The 25,814-nt window shown below is 37.9% G+C and overlaps 1 protein-coding gene across 1 annotated transcript in view; it reads right to left on the reverse strand.

The window, feature by feature from the left end:
- LOC128700847 (tRNA (guanine(6)-N2)-methyltransferase THUMP3) overlaps positions 1–25,814 on the reverse strand; it is a 142,452-nt gene that overhangs the window by 39,360 nt on the left and 77,278 nt on the right. The window contains exon 7 of the mRNA XM_053794294.2: positions 20,021–20,199. Coding sequence (XP_053650269.2) covers positions 20,021–20,199 — 179 coding nt within the window. The remainder of the gene's footprint in view (positions 1–20,020; positions 20,200–25,814) is intronic.

A 25,814-nucleotide genomic window follows, 5' to 3' on the forward strand; every position in this document is an offset into this window, starting at 1 on the left:
AAAAAAATAGGTAGTAAAATACTGCATTATATTAGTAAACACTGGTAAAAAAAATGGGTAGTAAAATACTGCATTATGTTAGTAAACACTGGTAAAAAAATGGGTAGTAAAATACTGCATTATGTTAGTAAACACTGGTAAAAAAATGGGTAGTAAAATACTGCATTATGTTAGTAAACACTGGTAAAAAAATGGGTAGTAAAATACTGCATTATGTTAGTAAACACTGGTAAAAAAAAGGTAAACAACATTACTTATTCTTTCCTTCAAAAGTAGTCATATAAAAGGCAAATGCTTAATCATTCAAAGGTAATGTATTACATAAAGTAATGTATTACATAAAGTAATGTATTACATAAAGTAATGTACAGTGGACCCCCGCATACCACTGGCATCACATAACGATTAATCCGCATACCGCTTGCTTTAATCGCAAAAATTTTGCCTCGCATACCGCTTAAAAACCCGCTCACCGATGTTCGACCGAGATGCGTCCAATGTGCGCCCTCAGCCAGCCTCACATGTGCCGCCCGTGCCATTGTTTACCAGCCAGCCTCCGCGGTAACATCCAAGCATACAATCGGAATATTTCGTATTATTACAGTGTTTTCGGTGCTTTTTCTGGAAAATAAGTGACCATGGGCCCCAAGAAAGCTTCTAGTGCCAACCCTACAGCAATAAGGGTGAGAATTCCAATAGAGATGAAGAAAGAGATCATTGATAAGTATGAAAGTGGAGTGCGTATCGCCGACCTGGCCAAGTTGTACAAGAAACCCCAATCAACCATCGCTACTATTGTGGGCACCAGAAAGGCAATCAAGGAAGCTGTTCTTGCCAAAGGTTTAACTGTGTTTTCGAAACAAAGATTGCAAGTGATGGAAGATGTTGAGAGACTCTTATTGGTGTGGATAAATGAAAAACAGATAGCAGGAGATAGCGTCTCTCAAGCGATCATAAGCGAAAAGGCTAGGAAGTTGCATGAGGATTTAATTAAAAAAATGCCAGCAACTAGTGATGATGTGAGTGAATTTAAGGCCAGCAAAGGTTGGTTTGAGAGATTTAAGAAGTGTAGTGGCATACATAGTGTGATAAGGCATGGTGAGGCTGCCAGTTCGGACCACAAAGCGGCTGAAAAATATGTGCATGAATTCAAGGAGTACATAGAGGCTGAAGGACTGAAACCTGAACAAGTGTTTAATTGTGATGAAACAGGCCTGTTTTGGAAGAAAATGCCAAGCAGGACGTACATTACTCAGGAGGAAAAGGCACTCCCAGGACATAAGCCTATGAAAGACAGGCTTACTTTGTTGATGTGTTCCAATGCTACTGGTGATTGCAAAGTTAAGCCTTTATTAGTGTATCACTCTGAAACTCCCAGAGCGTTCAGGCAAAAGAATGTCCTCAAGGAGAATTTGTGTGTGCTGTGGAGGGCAAACAGTAAGGCATGGGTCACTAGGGACTTTTTCTATGACTGGTTACACCATGCATTTGCCCCCAATGTGAAAGATTACCTAACTGAAAAGAAATTAGAACTTAAGTGCCTCCTGGTGTTAGACAATGCCCCTGGTCATCCTACAGACGTGGCAGAGCGACTTTATGGGGACATGAAATTCATTAACATCAAGTTTTTGCCTCCTAATACCACTCCTCTCCTGCAGCCCATGGACCAGCAGGTTATTGCAAACTTCAAAAAACTGTACACAAAAGCTCTGTTTGAAAGGTGCTTTGTAGTGACCTCAGAAACTCAACTGACTCTAAGAGAGTTTTGGAGAGAGCACTTTAATATCCTCAATTGTGTAAACCTTATAGGTAAGGCTTGGGAGGGAGTGACTAAGAAGACCTTGAACTCTGCTTGGAAGAAACTGTGGCCAGAATTTGTAGACAAAAGGGATTTTGAAGGGTTTGAGGCTAACTCTGAGAGGATTATGCCAGTTGAGGAATCCATTGTGGCATTGGGAAAGTCCTTGGGGTTGGAGGTTAGTGGGGAGGATGTGGAAGAGTTGGTGGAGGAGGACAATGAAGAACTAACCACTGATGAGCTGATAGATCAACTTCAACAGCAAGAGGCCAGACCTGAGGAAACTGGTTCAGAGGATGGGAGAGAGAAATTGAAGAAGTTGCCTACTACAAAGATTAAGGAAATCTGTGCAAAGTGGCTTGAAGTGCAAACCTTCATGGATGAAAATCACCCTCACACAGCTATTGCAAGCCGTGTTGGCAACCTGTACACTGACAATGTTGTGAAACACTTTAGGGAAGTCATAAAGGAACGAGAGGTACAGGCCACTATGGACAGATATGTTGTGCGAAAGAAGTCCAGTGACTCTGAAGCTGGTCCTAGTGGCATTAAAAGAAGAAGGGAAGTAACCCCAGAAAAGGACTCGACACCTCAAGTCTTAATGGAAGGGGATTCCCCTTCTAAACACTAACACTTTCTCTCTCCTCCTCCCATCCCATCAATCATCACCAGATCTTCAATAAAAGTAAGTGTCATGTAAGTGTGCATGCCTTTTTCAGTTTGTGTGTATTAAAATTAACATTTCATGTGGTAAAAATTTTTTTTTTTCATACTTTTGGGTGTCTTGCACGGATTAATTTGATTTCCATTATTTCTTATGGGGAAAATTCATTCGCATACCGATTATTTCGCATACCAATGACCCCTCTTGCACGGATTAAAATCGGTATGCTGGGGTCCACTGTATTACATAATGTGCAAATAGCAAAATACATATTAGATATATATATAGTAATGTACTATTTACTACATCATTAAAATAAATAAAATATACTGGGTTATACTGGGTTATTAACCTTCTTAATAAAAACATATTACATATTTTTTCACTCTAGTCTTTGTCTTTTTGTACTTTTGACCCTTTAAGTGTCAAACATAGATCTATGCTCATAACAAGCTGGTAAAATCATCTCATATTTAAGTCAATTTGTTTTACTGTGGGTGTATGTATGAGTACCATAGGACTTACGACCGAACTTGGTTCCGACCAACTGGTCGTAAGTCACAATGGACATAAGTCGAACTACTGAATATCAACAGCACATTTTTGTAATGATTTTATTTTGTTTTATTTTGGTATTTCATTTTTTACTTTACTTTTCATGCTGTTTGTACTGTATTTTATACTTCAAAGTTTAGGATAAACACTGTGTACAAAACAAACAGTTTATTTTCCAGAAATTTGGCATACAAAACATGGTCGTAAGTTGAGTGGTCATATGGCAATTGGATGGTAGGTGTATTATGTTTATATGTTATGTAATTATAGGTAGTAGGTTGGTAGACAACAACCGCCCAGGGAGGTACTACCGTCCTGCCAAGTGAGTGTAAAACGGAAGCCTGTGATTGTTTTACATGATGGTAGGATTGCTGGTGTCTTTTGTCTGTCTCATAAATATGCAAGATTACAGGTACGTCTTGCTACTTCTACTTACACTTAAGTCACACTGCACAAACGTGTACAAGCATATATATACACACCCCTCTGGGTTTTCTGCTATTTTCTTTCTAATTCTTGTTCTTGTTTATTTCCTCTTATCTCCATGGGGAAGTGGAACAGAATTCTTCCTCCATAAGCCATGCGTCTTGTAAGTGACGACTAAAATGCCGGGAGCAAGGGGCTAGTAACCCCTTCTCTTGTATAAATTACTAAATTTAAAAAGAGAAACTTTCGTTTTTCTTTTAGGGCCACCCTGCCTTGGTGGGATACTGCCGGTTTGTTGAAAGAAGATGTTATGTAATGTGTTTCTTATACAATTTTGAAAAAAATATCAGATAAATAAAAATGTCTATATCAGTGTAATGTACAGCGGAACCTCTACTTACCAGTGTCCCAACATGCAAGTTTTCAAGATACAAGCAGTTGCTTGGTCGATTTTTTGCTTCCAGATGCAAGTGAAATTTCATTTGCGAGCGGGCCTCAAGGGAAGTTCTTTGACGCTGGTGAGGGGTTCTATTTCTTGATCTAGGGAACTGGATCTCAGTTGTATTGGACTATCTTATTGAAACTTGGGCAATGTATGATGGAAAGATGCTTCTTAACGTACACCAAAATGGAAAGAAATTGGACGATAAACAACAGAGTTCACTTCTCAGCCATTAGCCACCCCTTAGCAGCATACAGTGGACCTTTGAATTTCATGATTAACCCTTTGACTGTTTTGGTAGTATATATACGTCTTACGCGCCACTGTTTCAGATGTATTTATACATGTAAATTCTAGCGGCTTCAAATCAAGCAGGAGAAAGTTGGTTGGCCCACATGTGAGAGAATGGGTTTGTGTGGTCAGTGTGCACCACATAAAAAAAATCTTGCAGCACGCAGTGCATAATGTGGGAAAAAAAAAGTGACCCTTTTTTTTATTAAAATGCCAACTTTCAGATGTATTTTCATATAGTATTTATAGTTGTATTCTCGTTTTTATGGTCTCACATGATAAAATGCAAAACATATTACAGAAATAGAGATGATTTTGATTAGTTTCACGATGAAAATGACCTTGAAATTGAGCTCAAAGTAGCGGAAATGTTCGATTTTTACCAATGTTCAGGAGTAAGCAAATCACACCACAAGTCCAATACACATCAACTGGGGCATCTAATACGTATTCTTTTACTAGTGCACTGACATTATTTATACCATTTTTACAATAATGCAGTAGACTGCATAACAGTAAATTTTGTATTTTTTGTGTGAATAAAAAATCAAAATAGAAAGCAATAGTAGTATAAGAGGGGCTTAGAGACGTGACTAATGAACAGAGGATATGTTATTTTAGTACCAAGAATGTCTACATTGTTTATTCTGGACCCTATTTTGAAATTGGCATCTTTTTTAATTTGTGTGAAATCGGCCAAATTGCCAATTTCTGACCACTTTATTGGGTAGTTCAAATCAGTAAATGGGCAGTTTCTTGTACTCAACTGATAGAAAAAAATGGAATTCTAAAGAAACAGCTATGAGTTTGGTCAACTGGAACAACGGAATTGGCCAAAAACAGGGCTCAAAGCTGGCGAAATCGCTGATGAGTATATGTCGCCGAGCGCTAACTTTGCGGGAGTGTAATTCCATGAGTTTTCGACCAAATTTCGCACTTTTGGTGTCATTACCATCGGGAAAAGATTCTCTATCATTTCATAAGAAAAATTAATTTTTTTTTTCCAAAAATTTTGCGACACAGAATGACAGTTTCAGAAAGGGGCTTGCGACAGTCAAAGGGTTAATCCGTTCTAGAGAGTCTGATGAAAGTCGAGATTCACGACTGGCGAATCCATTTTCCCCATCAGAAATAATGGAAATCCAATTAATCCGTTTCAGACGCTCAAAAGTACAGTGGACCCCCGCTTAACGATCACCTCCAAATGCGACCAATTATGTAAGTGTATTTATGTAAGTGCTTTTGTACGTGTATGTTTGGGGGTCTGAAATGAACTAATCTACTTCACAATATTCCTTATGGGAAAAAATTCGGTCAGTACTGGCACCTGAACATACTACTGGAATGAAAAAAGTTCGTTAACCGGGGGTCCAATGTATTAACAAAAAACAATTTTTTTAAAGACTGAAAACAGAAAACAATGACAAATAAATATAAAGCACTAATAAAATGGATAAATGAACATTTAACATCACACTTAACCTTTATTGAAGACTGTTGTTGGTGTATGGCAGACAGGTAGGAGGGGAGAGGGAGGCGAGTTATTATGGTTCAACATGATGCCAATATCATCTCTACGGCTTATTTATCTATCACAATTCATCTAATATGACATAATAAACAATATTCATAACATAGAAACATGATATATACTCTAGAATTATTGTGCCCATGAACGAGTGGTACTGATCAATAACAACACTTGAGACTAGCCAAGGACTCGAACTTATGCTGCTTTGGCCTGCCTCATGGTGGGCGAAAACTCATGACACCTTAATAAACTGGACCATACAATCCTTAAGAGTAGTGCATCCAGCAGAACTGGATGTTGTACTCGCTACCCAAGGACATACGATGGTGTGGATGACTCTAGGCTAATTTCATTCTAGTCATTGTTTGGTGTGCTAGCACAATGAGCAGTATTTCATATTATTATGCCCACGAACGAGTGGTATTGATCAATAACAACACTGCGACTAGCCAAGGACTCAAACCCATGCTGCATTGGCCTGCCTCATGGTGGGTGAAAACTCATGATGCCTTTATCCACTGGACCATACAGTCCTTAACCCTTTGACTGTCACAAGCCCCTTTCTGAAACTGTCATTCTATATCAAAAAACAAAAAAAAAAAAAAAAAAAAAAAAAAAAAAAAATGATTTCTTCTGATGAAATGATAATCTTTTCCCGATGGTAATGACACCAAAAGTATGAAATTTGATTGAAAACTTACGGAATTACGCTCCTGCGAAGTTAGCGATCTCGGCGACATATATGCATCGGCGATTTCGCTGACTTTGAGCCCAATTTTCAGCCAATTCCATTGTTCCAGTGGACCAAATTCATAGCTATTTCTTTAGGACTCCAGTTTTTCTATCAACTGAGTGCAAGAAACTGCCCATTCACCGATCTCAACTACCCAATAAAGTGGTCAGAAATTGGCAATTTGGCCAATTTCATGCAAATTAAAAAAGATGCCAATTTCAAAATAGGGTCCAGAATAAACAATGCAGACATTCTAGGCACTAAAATAACATATCCTCTGTTCATTAGTTACGTCTCTATGCCCCTCTTATATTATCCTTGCTTTCTATTTTGCTTTTTTATTCACACACAAAAAAATAGAAGATTTACTGTTATGCAGTCTACTGCATAATTGTAAAAATGGTATAAATAATATCCGTGCACTACTGAAAGAATATTAGATGCCCCAGTTGATGTGTATTGGACTTGTGGTGTGATTTGCTTACTCTTGAACATTTGTAAAAATCGAATATTTCCACTAATTTGAGCTCAACTTCAAGGTCATTTTCATCGTGAAACTAATCAAAATCATCTCTATTTCTGTAATATGTTTTCCATTCTATCAAATGAGATCAAGAAAACGAGAATACAACCATAAATACTATACGAAAATACACCTTAAAGTCGGCGTTTTAATCCAAAAACAGTCGGAGTTTTTTTTTTTTCCTCATTATGCACTACATGCTGTAGGATATTTTTTATACTGCAAACACTGACCACACAGACCCATTCTCTTACATGTGGGCCTACCAGCTTTCTCCCACTTGATTTGAAGCCGCTAGAGTTTTGGCGTATTAAAACATCAAAAACAATGGCTCGTAAGACATATATATACGACCAAAACAGTCAAAGGGTTAAGAGTAGTGTATCTAGCGGAACTGGATGTTGTACTCGCTACCCAAGGACATTCAATGGTGTGGATGACTCTAGGCTAATATCATTCTAGTCCCCATTTGGTGTACTAGTACAACGAGCAGTATTTTATATTGTGCCCACGAATGAGTGGTATTGATCAATAACAACACTGCAACTAGCCAAGGACTCGAACCCGTGCTGCTTTGGCCTGCCTCATGGTGGGCGAAAACTCATGATGCCTTAATCCACTGGACCATACAATCCTTGAGAGTAAATATTCTTAGTACTCCATCAATAAGTAGTCGAGTGCCTCTGGCAAGGACTAAGACACATGAAAGACATGAAGATAAGCATAAAGACAACAAAAACAAACTGTTAGAAGACAATGATAAAGAAAATATACAGAAGAAATACTGGGGACCTCAAAGAGTTAACCCGTCAGGAGTTACATGAGACAATCTATTGTACCTGCTAACTTTTCCTTTGATATTGATATACTAGAATCATTGCTGTGAAGTAGTCTGGAGCAGTGATGATGCTTCACTGTGACCTGTATAAAGTACTGTACCTCAGGGGGGAAAAAGTAGATGTGCATTAAGGCATTCCTGACTCCACCTTAATCACCTGCTACCATCAACACAACAACTACAGCCATCACCATCAACACAAGAACCATAGTCATCACCATCAACACAAGAACCATAGCATCGCCATCAACACAAGAACCATAGTCATCACCACCAACACAAGAACCATAGCATCACCATCAACACAAGAACCATAGCATCACCATCAACACAAGAACCATAGCATCTCCATCAACACAAGAACCACAGTCATCTCCATCAACACAAGAACCAGTCGTCTCCATCAACACAAGAACCACAGTCATCACCACTGTTGTACCTTGGAGATAGGTCATTCTGTAATATTTAACTCTTGTGTGAGAATGTGATTATCACTTTATATTATAGCGCGAAAGTCTCCGTTTATAGCTAAAATAGAGATTTTCAGCGTTACATTATTATCTGTCAGTATATAAAATATACCATGGTATTATCATTATTATTATTATTATTATTATCATCATCAATATCAATGATTTTTAGTTATTATTATTGTTAGGTAGGATTTCTTATATGCGTGTACAACATACGAAGTCAGGAAACCATCAGGTAAATTTTCACTTGTTTAAGTCCAGCTTACTGACGTTTGGGTCACGTGATCCAACCTGATGATGGGTCAACAGACTGGCAGAGAGTCAGTCCGCTCCCTGATCTAGCCCTGACTACTGATCATATACAGTGGACCCCCGGTTTATGATCAGCTCCCAATGCGACCAATTATGTAAGTGTATTTATGTAAGTGCGTTTGTAAGTGTGTGTTTGGGGGTCTGAAATGGGCTAATCTAAGTCACAATATTCCTTATGGGAACAAATTCGGTCAGTACTGGCACCTGAACATACTTCTGGAATGAAATAATATTGTAAACCGGGGGCCCACTGTATTGGTTCTCTCTCAGATTCACTCAGGTTGAATTTTCTTGAGAATTAGACTTAAGAGCTGGCTCATAGTTCATTCAGTATTGTTCTGAAGATTGATTTGTATACATTCTTGGGCATTCCAGTAATCTTTAGAGATACAGTACGTGTTTTCAGACAAATTCTTGTCTGTCTTCTTTATGACAGAATTCAGAGGTCTTGTTAAATTTTGTACATTTATGCAGTTGGGTTTAACAGTCTTGTTGAGGCAAAGACTTAGATGTTTGTTAAGACTTAAATTTTAAAGAGTTAAAGTGTAGAGGTTAGTGAATCTGCAATAAGTTGTTATGAAGGTCATTTTGTAAGCAGACACTTTAGACAAGTGTGTGCATTTGATAATCCTTATATGCTGAGAATTAACTATCTTGAGTGTTACGAAAGCAAAGCTAACTACTGTGCACATTTTGATTATTTGTTTTTTTTTGTGGAAATTATGTATTTGCAATACTTATACAGCCTCACTGGGCCTTTTTTTATATCTCAAGTAATTAGTGATTGTTCTGATAAGTGTTAATTAAGAAAAATTTGCAAAGTAGTTAGAGAAAAATATACCAAGCAACACCTTCAAAACCATTAGCAGCACCTTCTCCTGGTCCAACAAGTGGCAAGTAATATATCAATTAACCCTTTCAGTGTCAGTACCATAGTACTAAGGCTACGAAGCCAGGGCTGGTCCCATAGTTCTTTGCCATGAGCTCGGATCACTCAGATAAGCTGTGAATGGTAAATTTGGGCCCAGACATGATGGAATGGGTCTATGGTGTAAGTGTGCACCATGTAAAAAAAAGTTCTGCAGCAAGCACTGCATAATAAAGGAAAAAACTGACTGTTTTTGAGTGACTTTGCAGCGTATTTTCGTATGGTTTTTATAGTTGTATTCTCAGTTTATTGGTCTCATTTGATAGAATGAAAGATATATTACAGGAATATAAATGATTTTGATTAGTTTTAGGACTGAAAGTAGCTTGAAATTAAGCTCAAATTAGCAGAAATATTTGATTTTTGCCAGTGTTCCAAAATACACAAATGATGTCACTCATCCAATATGTTGATAAATTAGACACATGTGCACATGTGTCTAATTTATCAACATGTCGGTTCTCTGAACCATTCATCTACAAACCTGTCAGACACTGCAACTTCTTGGGATCTTAATACTTGGGAATTCTTCGCTTGCCTAATTCTTGGGCACGACCTACTTCCACATTGAACAAATGTGACACCACCTATGACTGCTGCACCTCTCCTACCAACGGTTTATAAGCTCCTTCTCCGCACGTATGCCGTATTCTATTCAAGATTGATGGACTGACCACATCGACTCAAGGTTGAGGGACTGATTACCTCATTCTCCTCCTGTTCTTCAAGATTCTCCTTTGTATGGACTGATGAAGCCACTGTGTGGTGAAACGTTTCCTCAATAAAGATACCCAAGAGTTGCACATGTGTCTAATTTATCAACATGTCGGTTCTCTGAACCATTCATCTACATCCAATATGTGTTGAACCCTTTGACTGTCAAGACCCCAAATCTTGAAGTGTCTCTCTGTGTCGCAAAATATTCCCCAAAAAAAATAAAAATTATTTTTTCTTTTGAAATGATAGAGAATGTTTTCCCAATGGTAATAACACCAAAAGTACAAAATTTAATGGAAAACTTATGGAATTACACTCTCGCGAAGTTAGCGATCTCGGCAATATAAACGCATCGGCGATTTTGCCCACTTTGAGCCCTATTTTCGGCCAATTCCATTGTTCCGTCTGTTCTATCGACTGAGTACAAGAAACCGCCCATTTACTGATTTCAACTACCCAATAAAGTGGTCAGCAATTGGCAATTTGGACAATTTCATGCAAATTAAAAAAAGATGCCAGTTTCAAAATAAGGTCCAGAATAAACAATGCAGACATTCCTGGCACTAAAATAATATTTTTTCTGTTCTTTAGTCACGTCTCCAGGCTCCTCTGATATTACTCTTGCTTTCTATTTCAAATTTTTATTCACACAAAAAATAGAAGATTTACTGTTATGCAGACTACTGTATTATGGAAATAATTGTATAAATGTCAACCCATTTGTGACTGTGTATTAGAATGGCTAGTTAGACACGTATCAGACAGTGATATCATTTGTTTACTCTTGAACATTGGCAAAAATCGAACATTTCCGCTATTTTTATTTATTTATTTATTAATTTGAACATGATACAGTGAAGTACAAAGGAATACAGGTATTACAGTGCAACATGCCAAAGCCCCTTGTATGCAGAGCATTACGGGCAGGCTTAAAATTAACTTAAGATTAACTAAGTAATGATATATTCAGTGGTAAAAACATTATTGTAAACAGATAACAATTTAGCACAAATGAGTATTACAAAGACTGGTCATATGGTCATTTACTGTGTTGCTGAGTATTCAGTAGAATGCAGTACAGTGGACCCCCGCATAACGATATTATTTCAATCCAGAAGTCTGTTTGGGTGCCGTTATAGACCGAATTTGTTCCCATAAGAGATATTGTGAAGTAGATTAGTCCGTTTCAGACCCCCAAAAATACACCTACAAAAGCACTTACAAAAATACACTTACATAATTGGTCGCGTTGGGAGCTGATCGTTATGTGGGGGTCCACTGTATTCTGTTAGGTAATGTAATTAAAAAATAAAGTTTGATTGGGTCACAGGTTAGACATTTATGAGATACAATAATGAGAAACATTTATGAGATACAATTTATAAGATACAATTACACGTATTCAGTATTTATTTAGTTGTGGGTGAGTAAGTGACTTTTGAGAAGAGACTTGAATTTATAAACAGTGTTTCTTTTATATTCACAGGTAATGAATTCCAGATTTTAGGGCCTTTTATGTGCATTGAGTTTTTGCATAGCGTGAGGTGGACACGAGGAACATCAAAGCGTGATCTGTGCCTTGTGTTATGGTCATGTGTTCTGTTGAGGTTGGTAAGGAGTTGTTTGAGGGGAGGGTTAATATCAGAGTTAAGTGTTCTATGTATGTAATAGGTGCAGTAATAAGTATGGATGTTTTGTATGGTGAGTAGGTTTAGAGTTTTGAATATTGGTGGAGTGTGCTGCCTGTAGTGGGAATTTGTTATCATTCTGACTGCAGCCTTTTGTTGGGTAATTAATGGTCTGAGATGGTTTATTGTTGTTGAGCCCCATGCACAAATTCCATAGGTGAGATAGGGGTAAATAAGTGAGTGATATAGGGCCAGGAGGACTGACTGTGGAACATAGTACCGTACCTTCGACAGTATGCCTAGTCTTGGAATTTTTTTTGGAAATTTGTTGTATATGTGTTTGAAATTTGAGTCTATTATCAAGGTGGATTCCTAAAAATTTTCCCTCTGTGAATTTTGTGATAGGTGATCCGTTTATCATTATGTTAAGAGGGACATCTGTAGCTCTGTTACCAAACTGAATGAAGTAGGTTTTGTCAATGTTTAGAGTAAGTTTGTTAGTACTCATCCAGGTAGATAGTTTCTGTAATTCGGTATTTACAGTACGTATTGGCTAGTGTGACTGGGCTCGGGTGAGAGAAGACGTATGTAGTGTCATCTGTAAAGTTCAAGGCCCAAAACTATCTTTTACTGCTACTACCAGCTACTTCATATTAGTTTTTGCTTTTTATAGTACAATAAATTGCTCAACTTATTATATATAACAAATCAGATCTTACTCCCAAATCAATATCGTATCTTAGTTATTATCTGCCAATTTAACTTTGTTTACCATTATTTAATTTAGTCCCTATATATTTTCTCCTTATTTTAGCTTTAACCCTTTCAGGGTCCGTCCTGTAGATCTACGGCTTTACGTTCAGGGTCCAAACCGTAGATCTACGTCATGAGCTCAGCTCACTCTGATAAACTGTGAGTGGTACATTTGGGCCTAGATATGAGAGAATACATCTATGTGGTATGTGTGCACCACATAAAACAGATCCTGCAGCACACTGTGTATAATGAGAGAAAAAACTGAAAACAGCGACTTTGCAGTTTTTTTTCGTATGTTTTTTATAGTTGTATTTGAGATTTCTTGGTCTCATTTGATAGAATGGAAGACATATTACAGAAACAGAGATGATTTTGATTGGTTTTAGCACTGGAAATGGCTTGAAACTGAGCTCAAAGTAGCAGAAATGTTAAATTTTTGCCGATATTCAAGAGTAAACAAACGACCTCACACATCTAATACACATCAGCTGGTGGGTCTAATATACATTCACAAATATGGTGATGATATTTATACAATTATTATAGTATTGCATAACAGTAAATCTTCTATTTTTTGGTGTGAATAAAAATTCATTGTGAATAAAAAATCAAAATGGAATTTATTTGTAAAGCCTCAAAATGTAACTAATGAACAGAGGAAATGTTAGTTTAGTTCCAGGAATACCTACATTGCTTATTCTGGACCCTATTTTGAAATTGGAATATTTTGAACTTTGTGTTAAATTGGCCAAATTAACAATTTCTTATCACTTTATTTTGTAGTTGAAACAGTTGACTTGGCGATTTCTTGTGCTCAGTCGATAGAATAGAAGTACAGTGGACCCCCGGTTAACGATATTTTTTCACTCCAGAAGTATGTTCAGGTGCCAGTACTGACCGAATTTGTTCCCATAAGAAATATTGTGAAGTAGATTAGTCCATTTCAGACCCCCAAACATACACGTACAAACGCACTTACATAAATACACTTACATAATTGGTCGCATTCGGAGGTAATCGTTATGCGGGGGTCCACTGTAATACTAGTGAAATAGCTAAGAATTTGGTTGACTAGAATAATGTAATTGGCCTAAAATGGGAGTCAAAGTCGGCAAAATCGCCGATTCGTAAATATAGCTGACACATCAAAATTCGCGAGAGCATAATTTCGTCAATTTTCCATCAAATTTCGTACTTTGTTTTATTACCTTCACAAAAAGATTCTCTACCATTTCATAAGAAAAAATAAATTTTTTTTTCTTTTTAAATTCTTGGACACTGGGGCGTGCCACTTCAGATTTGGGCCTTGGACCCTGAAGGGGTTAATATAGCTTTACATAACAACCTTAGTTCATATATTCACAATTGTTAAAATAATCAAGGTGCTATTCTCAGGTGCTAAAGTGTAATAAGTTCATTATTTTGCCATTGTATTCCCTAACTCATTTATTTGATTACCACTTTATTTGTTCACCACAAATTTTTTTTTAGTCCCTTTTATATTGTCTCCTTTATTTTAGCTTTAAAGAACTACCTTAGCTCAAATTTTTACATTTGTTAAAATAACTCAGGTGCTATTTTATAGCTTTAGAATATTTACTTTGTCTTATACTTAATTCTAACTATAGATTCACTATAAATCTTATGATAACAAGCATTGATCCTGATACCAACCTCTTATTGAACGACTTAAATGAATCAGAGTAACTGTAATTACTACACAGCAGAACAATCAAAGGCACTTCTCAGAGCCAACAACAACATAACTGTCTTTAACTACAATATCAGATCTTTAAGTAAACATTACAATGACCTCATAGCATTACTAAATTCCTTGCATGCCAATATGTCCATCATTACACTAACTGAAACCTGGCTAAAGCCTGATAGTACAGATGTCTATGCCATTCCTGGTTACACAGCCATACACAACTGTAGGCCAGACCAACAAGGGGGTGGCACAGCTATATACTACTCAGACCAACTAGAATGTATCACTAATACTTGCACAAGGGATGAACATGGGGAATATATAATAGCCAAATTCAAATCCAAATACCTACAAAAACCTCTCACATTGATAAACATCTACAGAGTACCACAGTCAAACATTAGCCGTTTTAGTGACAACCTAGGAAGTATGATAACTGATGCATGAACAAAGATCACTTACTACTCTCAGGTGACTTCAATATAAATCTCCTACAAGACCAAGACCCACATGTTACTGAATTCACAAACACAATGAGTAACTGCATGTTGCTACCAACAGTAACAAAACCTACAAGAGTTACAGAGACTAGTGTTTCCCTACTTGACCACATCTGGACCAACACCATTTTTTTTTTTTTTTTATTATCACACCGGCCGATTCCCACCAAGGCAGGGTGGCCCGAAAAAGAAAAACTTTCACCATCATTCACTCCATCACTGTCTTGCCAGAAGGGTGCTTTACACTACAGTTTTTAAACTGCAACATTAACACCCCTCCTTCAGAGTGCAGGCACTGTACTTCCCATCTCCAGGACTCAAGTCCGGCCTGCCGGTTTCCCTGAATCCCTTCATAAATGTTACTTTGCTCACACTCCAACAGCACGTCAAGTATTAAAAACCATTTGTCTCCATTCACTCCTATCAAACACGCTCACGCATGCCTGCTGGAAGTCCAAGCCCCTCGCACACAAAACCTCCTTTACCCCCTCCCTCCAACCCTTCCTAGGCCGACCCCTACCCCGCCTTCCTTCCACTACAGACTGATACACTCTTGAAGTCATTCTGTTTCGCTCCATTCTCTCTACATGTCCGAACCACCTCAACAACCCTTCCTCAGCCCTCTGGACAACAGTTTTGGTAATCCCGCACCTCCTCCTAACTTCCAAACTACGAATTCTCTGCATTATATTCACACCACACATTGCCCTCAGACATGACATCTCCACTGCCTCCAGCCTTCTCCTCGCTGCAACATTCATCACCCACGCTTCACACCCATATAAGAGCGTTGGTAAAACTATACTCTCATACATTCCCCTCTTTGCCTCCAAGGACAAAGTTCTTTGTCTCCACAGACTCCTAAGTGCACCACTCACTCTTTTTCCCTCATCAATTCTATGATTCACCTCATCTTTCATAGACCCATCCGCTGACACGTCCACTCCCAAATATCTGAATACGTTCACCTCCTCCATACTCTCTCCCTCCAATCTGATATTCAATCTTTCATCACCTAATCTTTTTGTTATCCTCATAACCTTACTCTTTCCTGTATTCACCTTTAATTTTCTTCTTTTGCACACCCTACCAAATTCATCCACCAATCTCTGCAACTTCTCTTCAGAATCTCCCAAGAGCACAGTGTCATCAGGCATAATTACAGATAATACCACAGACCACTACCCTACTTTCCTCATAACAACTCTTGGTAAAATACCCCAAGACACTACTAAAGTCACTTTCAGACTTCACAATGAGGCAGCCATTTATAACTTCACAGCAGCAGTGACAAACATTGACTGGCACACTGAGCTAGAAATCTATACAGATATTGACGAATGTATTAATACTTTTCTAAAAAAAGGCCCAATACCTCTACAACAAGCACTGCCCCCAAAAAACTAAACAGATGACAGCTAAGAGACTGAACAGTCCCTGGCTAACACCCAGTATCCTCAAATCCATAAATACAAAACACCTATATGAAAAACAGTACAGAATGGGTCACATAACCAGAGACCAAACAAAACGTTACTCGTCAATCCTAACCAGCCTGATAAGAAGGGCTAAAAAACTGTATTATGAGAACAGATTATCCAACTTATGAGGTGATATAAAAAAGACCTGGAAAACCCTATCAGAAATTCTAGGAACAAAAAAGATATCACGAAATAGCAAAATTGAATTAACAAAACCAGATGAACCCAAACTCCCACCAACTGAAACAGCACTATAGGAAAAAACCTTGCCAATAAAATCCCAAGCTCAGATACCCCACCCAATGACTACCTCATTGGCAACTACCCGAACACACTGTTCCTAGCTCCGACTAACCCTACTGAAGTCTCCCTTATTATCAACACACTAAAAAACAAGGCAGGAGATTTAAATACCTTACCACCCTTTATATACAAAAAAGCATCACAAGTACTATCACCAATCATTGCAACACTCTTTAACAAATCCATAGAATCCTCTACCTTCCCTACAGTTCTCAAAATAGCAAGGGTCACCCCGATCCATAAAGGAGGAGACCAAACAGAGTTGAATAACTATAGGCCAATATCCAACTTACACCCTCTCTCTAAAATCTTTGAAAAATAATTCATAAGCGAATCTATTCCTACCTCATCTCCCACAACATACTCAACCCCTGTCAATTTGGGTTCAGGCCTAATAAAAATACTAATGATGCTATTATACACATGCTAAAACACATATACACTGCAATAGAGAAAAAAGAAGTCCCACTGGGGATCTTCATTGACTTACGTAAAGCTTTTGATACAGTTGACCATGACTTCCTCCACATAAAATTGTCGCACTATGGTATAAGAGGGCACTCCCTCAACTACCTAAAGTCTTACCTCAGCAACAGAAGCCAATATGTGTACACAAACAGGGCAAACTCTTCCGCACAGCCAATTACAGTTGGTGTCCCACAGGGAAGTGTCCTAGGCCCTCTTCTCTTTCTCATATACATAAATGACCTACCAAAAGCATAGCAACTACTCAAACCCACACTATTTGCAGATGACACTACAATTTTTCAAGGTCCTTTCCATCCTGAAACCAAACAAAATCATCTCTATTTCTGTAATATGTCTTTCATTCTATCAAATGAAACCAAGAAAGCAAGAATACAACTATAAACATTATACGAAAATACACCTCAAAGTTGCCGTTTTAATCCAAAATCATAGACGGAGTTTTTTTTCTCATTATGCACTGCGTGCTGCAGGATTTTTTTTATACTATGCACACTGACCACACAGACCAGTCTAATATGCATTTAGGAATGCACTGACATTACTTATACAATTATTACAATAATGCAGTAAATCGTCTAATTTTTGTGAATAAAAATTCAAAATGGAAAGCAAGAGATGCCTGGGGACCTAACTAATGAACAGAGAAAATGTGGTTTTTAGTGAGAAATAGCAAATATCTAACTTAAGGTTAAAGAAGCACACAGGAGACAAGAAACTCAGGATGAACCGATAACCATAAATGAAACTGAAAGAAACCCAAAACATTTCTTATGTCAAATCTAAAGCAAAAACAACATCCAGTATTGGATCCCTGCTTAGACTAGATGGGATACAGATGACAGCAAAGAAATGAGTGAGATACTAAAGTTCCAATATGACATGGTGTTTGGTGAGCCTTTAACCTGACTAAAAGTCGGCAGCCTAAATGAATTTTATATGGCCGAGACTCAAAAAGTGGTCAATTTAAAAATCTCTGATATTATCATAACACCACATGAATTTGAAAAGGCAATAAATTTGAGAACAGGGGTCTTGACTCTAAAAGGTTTAGTGCAATATATCATATCATATATACCTTACTACATGAACTAGACAAAACTTAAAGGTGGAGGCCTGGTCACAGACCGGGCCGCGGGGGCGTTGACCCCCGGAACTCTCTCCAGGTAAACTCCAGGTAAACTCCAGGAAATAAATGGTATAAAATACCGACACAGTGGAAATATAAACACACAAGCAGTTTAATGTGATCCTTTATTGACAACGTTTTGCCCACACATTGGGCTTTTTCAAGTCACAAACAAATCTGTTTGTAACTTGAAAAAGCCCACTGTGTGGGCGAAACGTTGTCAATAAAGAATCACATTAAACTGCATATGTGTTTATATTTCCAAAACTTAATGGTACAGAAAGCAAATACATTAGACCCCCAGTTTTCATAAATACATAATCCATTCCAGAAGGTTGGCTGAAATCTGAAATGGCCAAAAACCAAAGTAACATTTCCCATAAGAAATAATGTGAATCCAATTAATCTGTTTCAGACACCCACAAATATTAACAAAAAATAAATTTTATAGAGAATAACTATAGTTTTACATACATAAAACAATGAGAAACAAATATAAATGACTAATTTTAATGAGAAATGAACATTACATACCTTTATAGAAGACTCTTGTTGGTGTGTAGTATTTATTTGTAGTCCAAGAGGGACTACATCCCAGGCGTATACCTACTGGCTACATACACTGCGACCTACAGCCATATTATTACCATTGATATACCATGTTCACTGAGTTTAATCATTTCTAACAACTACCTTTGGATGCCATCATAAACAAAGGGAGAAGTAATAAATAATGCATGTCGAGAATTGTAAACAAAATCCTTATGTACTATTAAGGGCGGTTACTGGGCCAACGCAGATTCACACACGTTTTCTCTGATGCTGGCTCAGAGAAAACGTAATGTTTACCCTCCACCCGACCCCACCCCTCGATAGCATATAAACATTGCATGTTTATATGCTATGTAACATGTTCCTTATAGAATATAATTTTGAAGAAAATATCATAGACGGATTAATGAAAATGTCTATATTAACGTAAAATACGACATTTAACATGCCCAAGAGTGATTATTACATAATACTAGTATTACTATGGTGTAAAGACTAGAGGGACACTCTTAGTGAACAAAGTGATCAAAGGCAAGTTTATATGCTATGTAACATGTTTCTTACATAATTTTGAAGAAAATATAGATAAATTAATGAAAATGTCTATATTAATGTAAAATAAAACATTTAATGGGTCCAAGAGCGAGTCACAAACGTATGAGCGACCCAGGTGGACGCGTCTGGTACTGCTGATTTCCGAGTTGATGCACGAAACCCGGGGCTAAATTTTGCCGAAAAAAGTGCTCAAAATCTGAATTGTATGATTTCTGCACCAGCTGAAAACCAAGGATCCACTGTATAAGAATAATGTGCATACTCTAATACAAAAGTCTACATGGGTGTTAATTGACAGTAGAGAAAAATGCTGAAATATCAATATCATATCAATATCAGTTCCCATATGACAATATGACAAATGTTTTCCTTTCCTTTTTTTTTTTATAAACTAGGCAGAATTGAGTTCTAGAGGTAAGAACCACAATACTGTACCTGTGCTCTGTAGGACGGGTGGGGATATGATTCAATGGGTCAGTGTAACTGTGAAATTCATGTACTTATGGAAGACAGCTAGGGAATAAATAATGGAATATACGTTTCATTCTGTCTAGCTGTCTTAGTGGGACCAGTAGGTTACAGTGAACAAAATATTGTTTAAAAAATTTGAAAATGTGTCCTTAGCAATTATATAAACTTCAATAAGCTTTAATGAAAGAAGAAGACATTCCATAGCTGAGTCCCTTACTTCCATGGGTATAGTTGCTCCTCCACACATTGGGTCTATTACAACTTCCCCAGGCTGTGGTGCTGCTAGTCGAATCATATTGTAGCAGATTGTTGAGCGCAAATTGGTTCTGCCAAAGCTTGTGAGGTTACGTTTAAACATAGGTTCCCTGGTCAGGCAAACTGCTGCATATACAAACTCTGAAAAAATAGCATAATATAAACTAATTTAGGAGAATGTAGTGTTAGTGTGCACCAGAGGTTTATGGATATAGGAAGGTGGGTGCAGGAGGGAAGAGGAATGATTGGTAGAATGATGAGGTAAAGAGAATGGTAAGAGGTTAACTTATGAGAGGCTTTCACAAAAAGACATGATATAAATTAAGTAGGTTATATGAAGAGTAAAAGAGAGATGAAAAAAAGTTTTGGAGTGAGATTAATTGGTTGGAAAAGTCTAGGAAACAAATGGATTTAACAGTTAAAAACAGAAGGGAGTTATTAGATGGGGAGTTGGAGGTATTGGGAGGTATTGGAGGTATTGGAGCTGTTAAATGTTGATAAAGAGAGGGAGGCAGTGATTTCATGCATTGGCCAGGGAGCCATAACATCTTCTAGGAGTGAGGAAGAACCAGATGTGAATGTGGGGGAGGTGCATGAGGCTGTGGGGTCAAAATAGAAATGTTAAAAGCAGGTTGAGAGATAGTTTTGGAGTGGTTGGTACATGCTAGTACATTGGACACGCAGACAGCACTTGTGTACTAGTCTGTCAGACACAGTTTAAGGGCTAAAGAGGATCACCAGTGACATGGCATCCCTTATTTTGAATGCTTTCATTATCCATCCACCCATCCTATCATTTCCTTGAAGATGTGACTGACATTTTTGTCATCCTTGAAGGTGAGATCCTCTAACATTAACACTCCCAAGTACTACACATTAGCTTTTCGCTCTATTGTGTGGTTCGAGTTTGCAGTGTACTCTGTTCAAGTTATTATTTCTTAGCTTTCCATAATGGAGTAACTGAAATTTTTTATTTACTGATCATCATATTGTTTTCCATAATCCACTAGAAAATTTGGTTTATATCCGCTTGAAGATTTAGTGTGTTTTCAATGGATAACATTCATGCAGATTCTAGTATCTGAAAAATTTTTATTATTATTATCATGGGGGGAGTGCTAAACCTGTAGGGATTATACAGAGCCTGTAGGGAAGGGATGGAAGGTATTCAGGCTCAGTTCATGGAACTGAAGCACAGATCCAATTCCCTCGATCAAGAGCCCCTCACCAGCATCAAGGAACCTCACGAGAGGATTATCTGCAAAAGATGACATGGTGGTATGGTTTACATCTGTGTCTATGTCTGATATAGAAGCAAGTATTGTACCTTGTGAAACAGAGCTTTCCATTGTTGCCACCTCTGACTCAACTCTGTTTACCATTACTCTATGTTCTATTGGTTGGAAAGCTGAAGATCCATCTGCCTATTTTTCCATTTTGTGCACTATTACATCATAATTGCACTTGTCAAAGGCCATAGCAGTCTTTGTTTACTACATCTGCATTCTGTTTGTCTTCCAGTGCATTCAAGACCATGTCGTAGTGGTCTAGTAGTTGCAAGAGACAGGAGCAACCTGCTCTAAGCCCAAGTTGCCCTGGGTTGTGCAGCTGTTGGGAATCCAAGTGGTTGGTGATCATGCTTTTCAGAAACATGAAAAAGAGGAGTGATTGGTGGAATAATGAGATAGACAGTGGTAAGAGAGACAAAGTTAGAATATGAGACATTTTAACAAAGCAGAAGTGATACAAGGAGGATGGAATATATGGAGAGCAAAACAGAGGATAACAGAGTGGTGAGGGAGTGTAAAAGGAGATTATATAAAAAAGCGGATGCATAATTCCTTTGTATAGAGGAAAGGGGAACAAAAGAGTGTAAAAATTATAGGGAAATAAGCCTTCTGCATATACCAGGTAAAGCGTATGGTAGCTATCACTGAAAGACGGAGAATAGGATTGCAGGGTTTCAGAAAGGGTAGGGGATATGTATATCAGGATATCAGGTGCTTATGTTGAACCATATAACTGAACAATATTTAGTAGGCTGTAAGAGAGCAACCACCTATTGAGGTACTACCATCATGTAGTAGGTTTGTAGATATTAACCACCTAGGGAGGTACTACCATCATGTAGTAGGCAGGTAGACAGCAACCACCGAAGGAGGTACTACCATCACGTAGTAGGTTTGTAGACAGTAACCACCTAGGGAGGTGCTACCATCATGTAGTAAGCTGGTAGACAGCAACCACCTAGAAAGGTACTACCATCATGTAGTAGGCTGGTAGATAGCAACCACCTAGGGAGGTACTACCATCATGTAGTAGGTTTGTAGACAGCAACCACCTAGGGAGGTACTACCGTCCTGCCAAATGCATGTGAAATGGAAACCTGTAATTATTTTACACAATGGTAAGATTGTTGGTGTCTTTTTCTTTCTGTCTCAAACACACAAGAATACAGGTACACCTTGCTACTTCTACTTACACTAAGGTCACACTACATATATACATACATGTATATGCACCCATCTGAATTTTCATCTACACTGGTCCCTCGTTTCTCGTAATTAATCCGTTCCTGGAGGAGCTACTATATATGAAATTTACGATTTGTGAATCAATTTTCCCCATAAGAAATAATGTAAATACAATTAATCCGTTCCTGACACCCAGAAGTATTAAAACAAAAAATTTTTTTACATGAAATATACATGTAGTACATAAACAATACAATGGGAAATAATGAATGAAACATTAACAGCATAACACTTACCTTTATTGGAGATTCTTCTTAGTGTATGGGAGACTGGAGGAGAGAGATTGGATTGTTTACAGTTTGGAAGGGGAATCCCCTTCCATCAACACCTCAGGTACCAATTGCTTTTCTGGGGTTGCTTCTCTTCTCTGTTTCTTAATGCCACTAGGAACACCTTGAGAGTCACTCTAGTCCTGTCTCGCAAAGTAACTGTGGAGAGAGCTCTGTTTCTGGCGTCTCTTTGACACTTCTCTAAAATGGCCCAAGTCTTTGTCACTGTACATACTTCTCACCTTCTTTACCACAGGCTTGGCACTAGGAGCTTTCTTTGGAGCCATGGTAGCTTATTTAGTACTTGCAAGCACTAAAATGAGTGGAATATTATGAAATATTTTGTAGGAGCACGTGAGGGGACCTTCGCTCACTGCTAAACAATGCCAGACTGGCTGGGTAGGGAGGCTGCCCCGGCTCACACCGTGCGTACTCGTCCCGGACGAACTACTATTCGTGAGTCAACCTATGAAAAGCGAGTCCATGTTTATATGAAAATACCCCTATGATTGGCGAAATTTACGATTGCCGAGAACTACGAAAAGCGAGGGACCACTGTATTTTCTTAATTGTTCTTCTTATTTATTTCCTTTCATCTCTATGGGGAAGTGAAGAAGAATCCTTCTACCGTTAACCATGCATGTCATAAAAGGTGACTAAACTGCCAGGAACAAAGGATTAGTAACCTCTTTTTCTGAATTAATTACTAAATTTAAAAAGAACTTTATAAAGTTGGGATGTCTGAATGTGTGTAGATGTAGTACAGATAAGAAAAAGATGACTGTGAATGTTATGAATCAAAAGAAACTGGATGTCATAACTCTAAACAAAAGAAAGCTAAACGGGGGTTAAGAGATTCTCAGTGGTGAGAAATAAATGGGATTAACCCTTTGACTGTCGCGGCCATATATATACGTCTTACGAGGTACCGTGTTTGACGTATATATACTCATAAATTCTAGCGGCTTCAAATCAAGCAGGAAAAAGCTGGTAGGCCCACATGTGAGAGAATGGGTCTGTGTGGTCAGTGTGCACCATATAAAAAAAATCCTGGAGCACGCAGTGCATAATGAGAAAAAAAACTCCGACCGATTTTTTTAATTAAAATGCCGACTTTGTGGTCTATTTTCGTATAGTATTTATGGTTGTGTTCTCGTTTTCTTGGTCTCATTTGTTAGAATGGGAAACATATTATAGAAATAGAGGTGATTTTGATTGATTTTACTATAAAAAGAACCTAGAAATGGAGCTCAAATTAGGGGAAATGTTTGATTTTTGCCAATGTTCAAAAGTAAACAAATGATGCCATTGTCCATTAAATGTCCAACTAGCCATTCTAATATGCAGTCATGAATGGGTTGATGTTATTTATATAATTATTACAGTATTGCACTAGTCTGCATAATAGTAAGTCTTCTATTTTTTGTTTGAATAAAAATTCAAAATAGAAAGCAAGAGTAATATCAGAGGGGCCTGGAGACATGACTGATGAGCAAAGAAAATGTTATTTTAGAGCCAGGAATGTCTGCATTGTTCATTCTGGACCTTATTTTGAAATTGTCATATTTTTTTTATTTTTCGTGAAATTGGCCAAATTGCAAATTTCTGACCACATTATTAGGTAGTTGCAATCGGTAAATGGGCAGCTTCTTGTACTCAATCGATAGAAAAAATGGAGTTCTAAAGAAATAGCTATGAGTTTGGGCGACTGGAACAATGGAATTAGCCGAAAATAGGGCTCAAAGTGGGCGAAATCGCCGATTTGTAAACAGCGCCGAGGTCGCTAACTTCGCGAGAGCATAATTCCGTCAGTTTTCCATCAAATTTCGTTTTTTTGGTGTCATTACAATCGGGAAAAGATTCTCTATCATTTCATAAGAAAAAATAATTTTTTTTTTTAAATTTTGTGACACCAGGAGACACCTCAGGATTGGGGGTTGCGACAGTCAAAGGGTTAAGACAGGTGAGTCTGAGAGTGTTTGAGCTAAGAAAGGAGGAGCAGTAAAGTTGAATGGTCAGTAATGTTGAATGATTAGTTATGGCCCTGTAAAGCAGGAGGCCCTGCTTTGTGGGGCTTTACACCAATTCACTAATACAGTAGGGCCCCACTTATTCGGCAGGTTAGGTTCCAGGCTACTGCTGGAAAGCAGAACTCCATTTTTTCCCATTTATAAATCATATAAATGCCAGATAACAAGTTTACACTAGCATATATTAAGTTAGCAACAGAACTAAGCATTAAAAAGTAAAACACACACACAGTACACTCATTATTTAATTCAAAATATTTGTAGTCTTAATGTAGGGCAAAAGGTGAGTAGTATTTACTCTAAGAAGTCAGGTGTGGTAGCCCTTCTGGTCACCCCACCCACACATACTATACTACGATGCTTAAAGCTCCCTAGAGCAATAAAATGCACATACAGTACATGCATTACTTACCTTAAAATATTTGTAGTCTTAATGGTCTTAACGTAGGGTGAGAGGTGAAAAGTATTTGTAGAAAGTCATGTGGGAGGTATGGCATCCTGCCTAGCCACTTATACCTACTATGACATTAAGCTCCCTAGAGCGATAAAATGCATATATAGTACACTCATTACCTTAGTACTTAATTACCTTAAAATTTTTGTAGTATTAATGTAGGGTGAGAGTTGAGTTTTATTTGTATGAAGTAAAGTTGGGAAGTATGGGTAGCCAGGAAGGGCAGCCCTCCCCACCCCACCCACACATAATGTAAACAAACCAGATGAACGTGTCTGGTTTTCGTCACAAGTTCTACAAGTTGCCTGGCTACCACAAGTTCTACAAGTTGCCTGGCTACCACAAGTTCTACAAGTTGCCTGGCTACCACAAGTTCTACAAGTTGCCTGGCTACCACAAGTTCTACAAGTTGCCTGGATACCACAAGTTCTACAAGTTGCCTGGCTACCACAAGTTCTACAAGTTGCCT

The sequence above is a fragment of the Cherax quadricarinatus genome, chromosome 94 (genome assembly GCF_038502225.1).
Source record: "Cherax quadricarinatus isolate ZL_2023a chromosome 94, ASM3850222v1, whole genome shotgun sequence".
Taxonomy (NCBI): Eukaryota; Metazoa; Arthropoda; class Malacostraca; order Decapoda; family Parastacidae; genus Cherax; species Cherax quadricarinatus.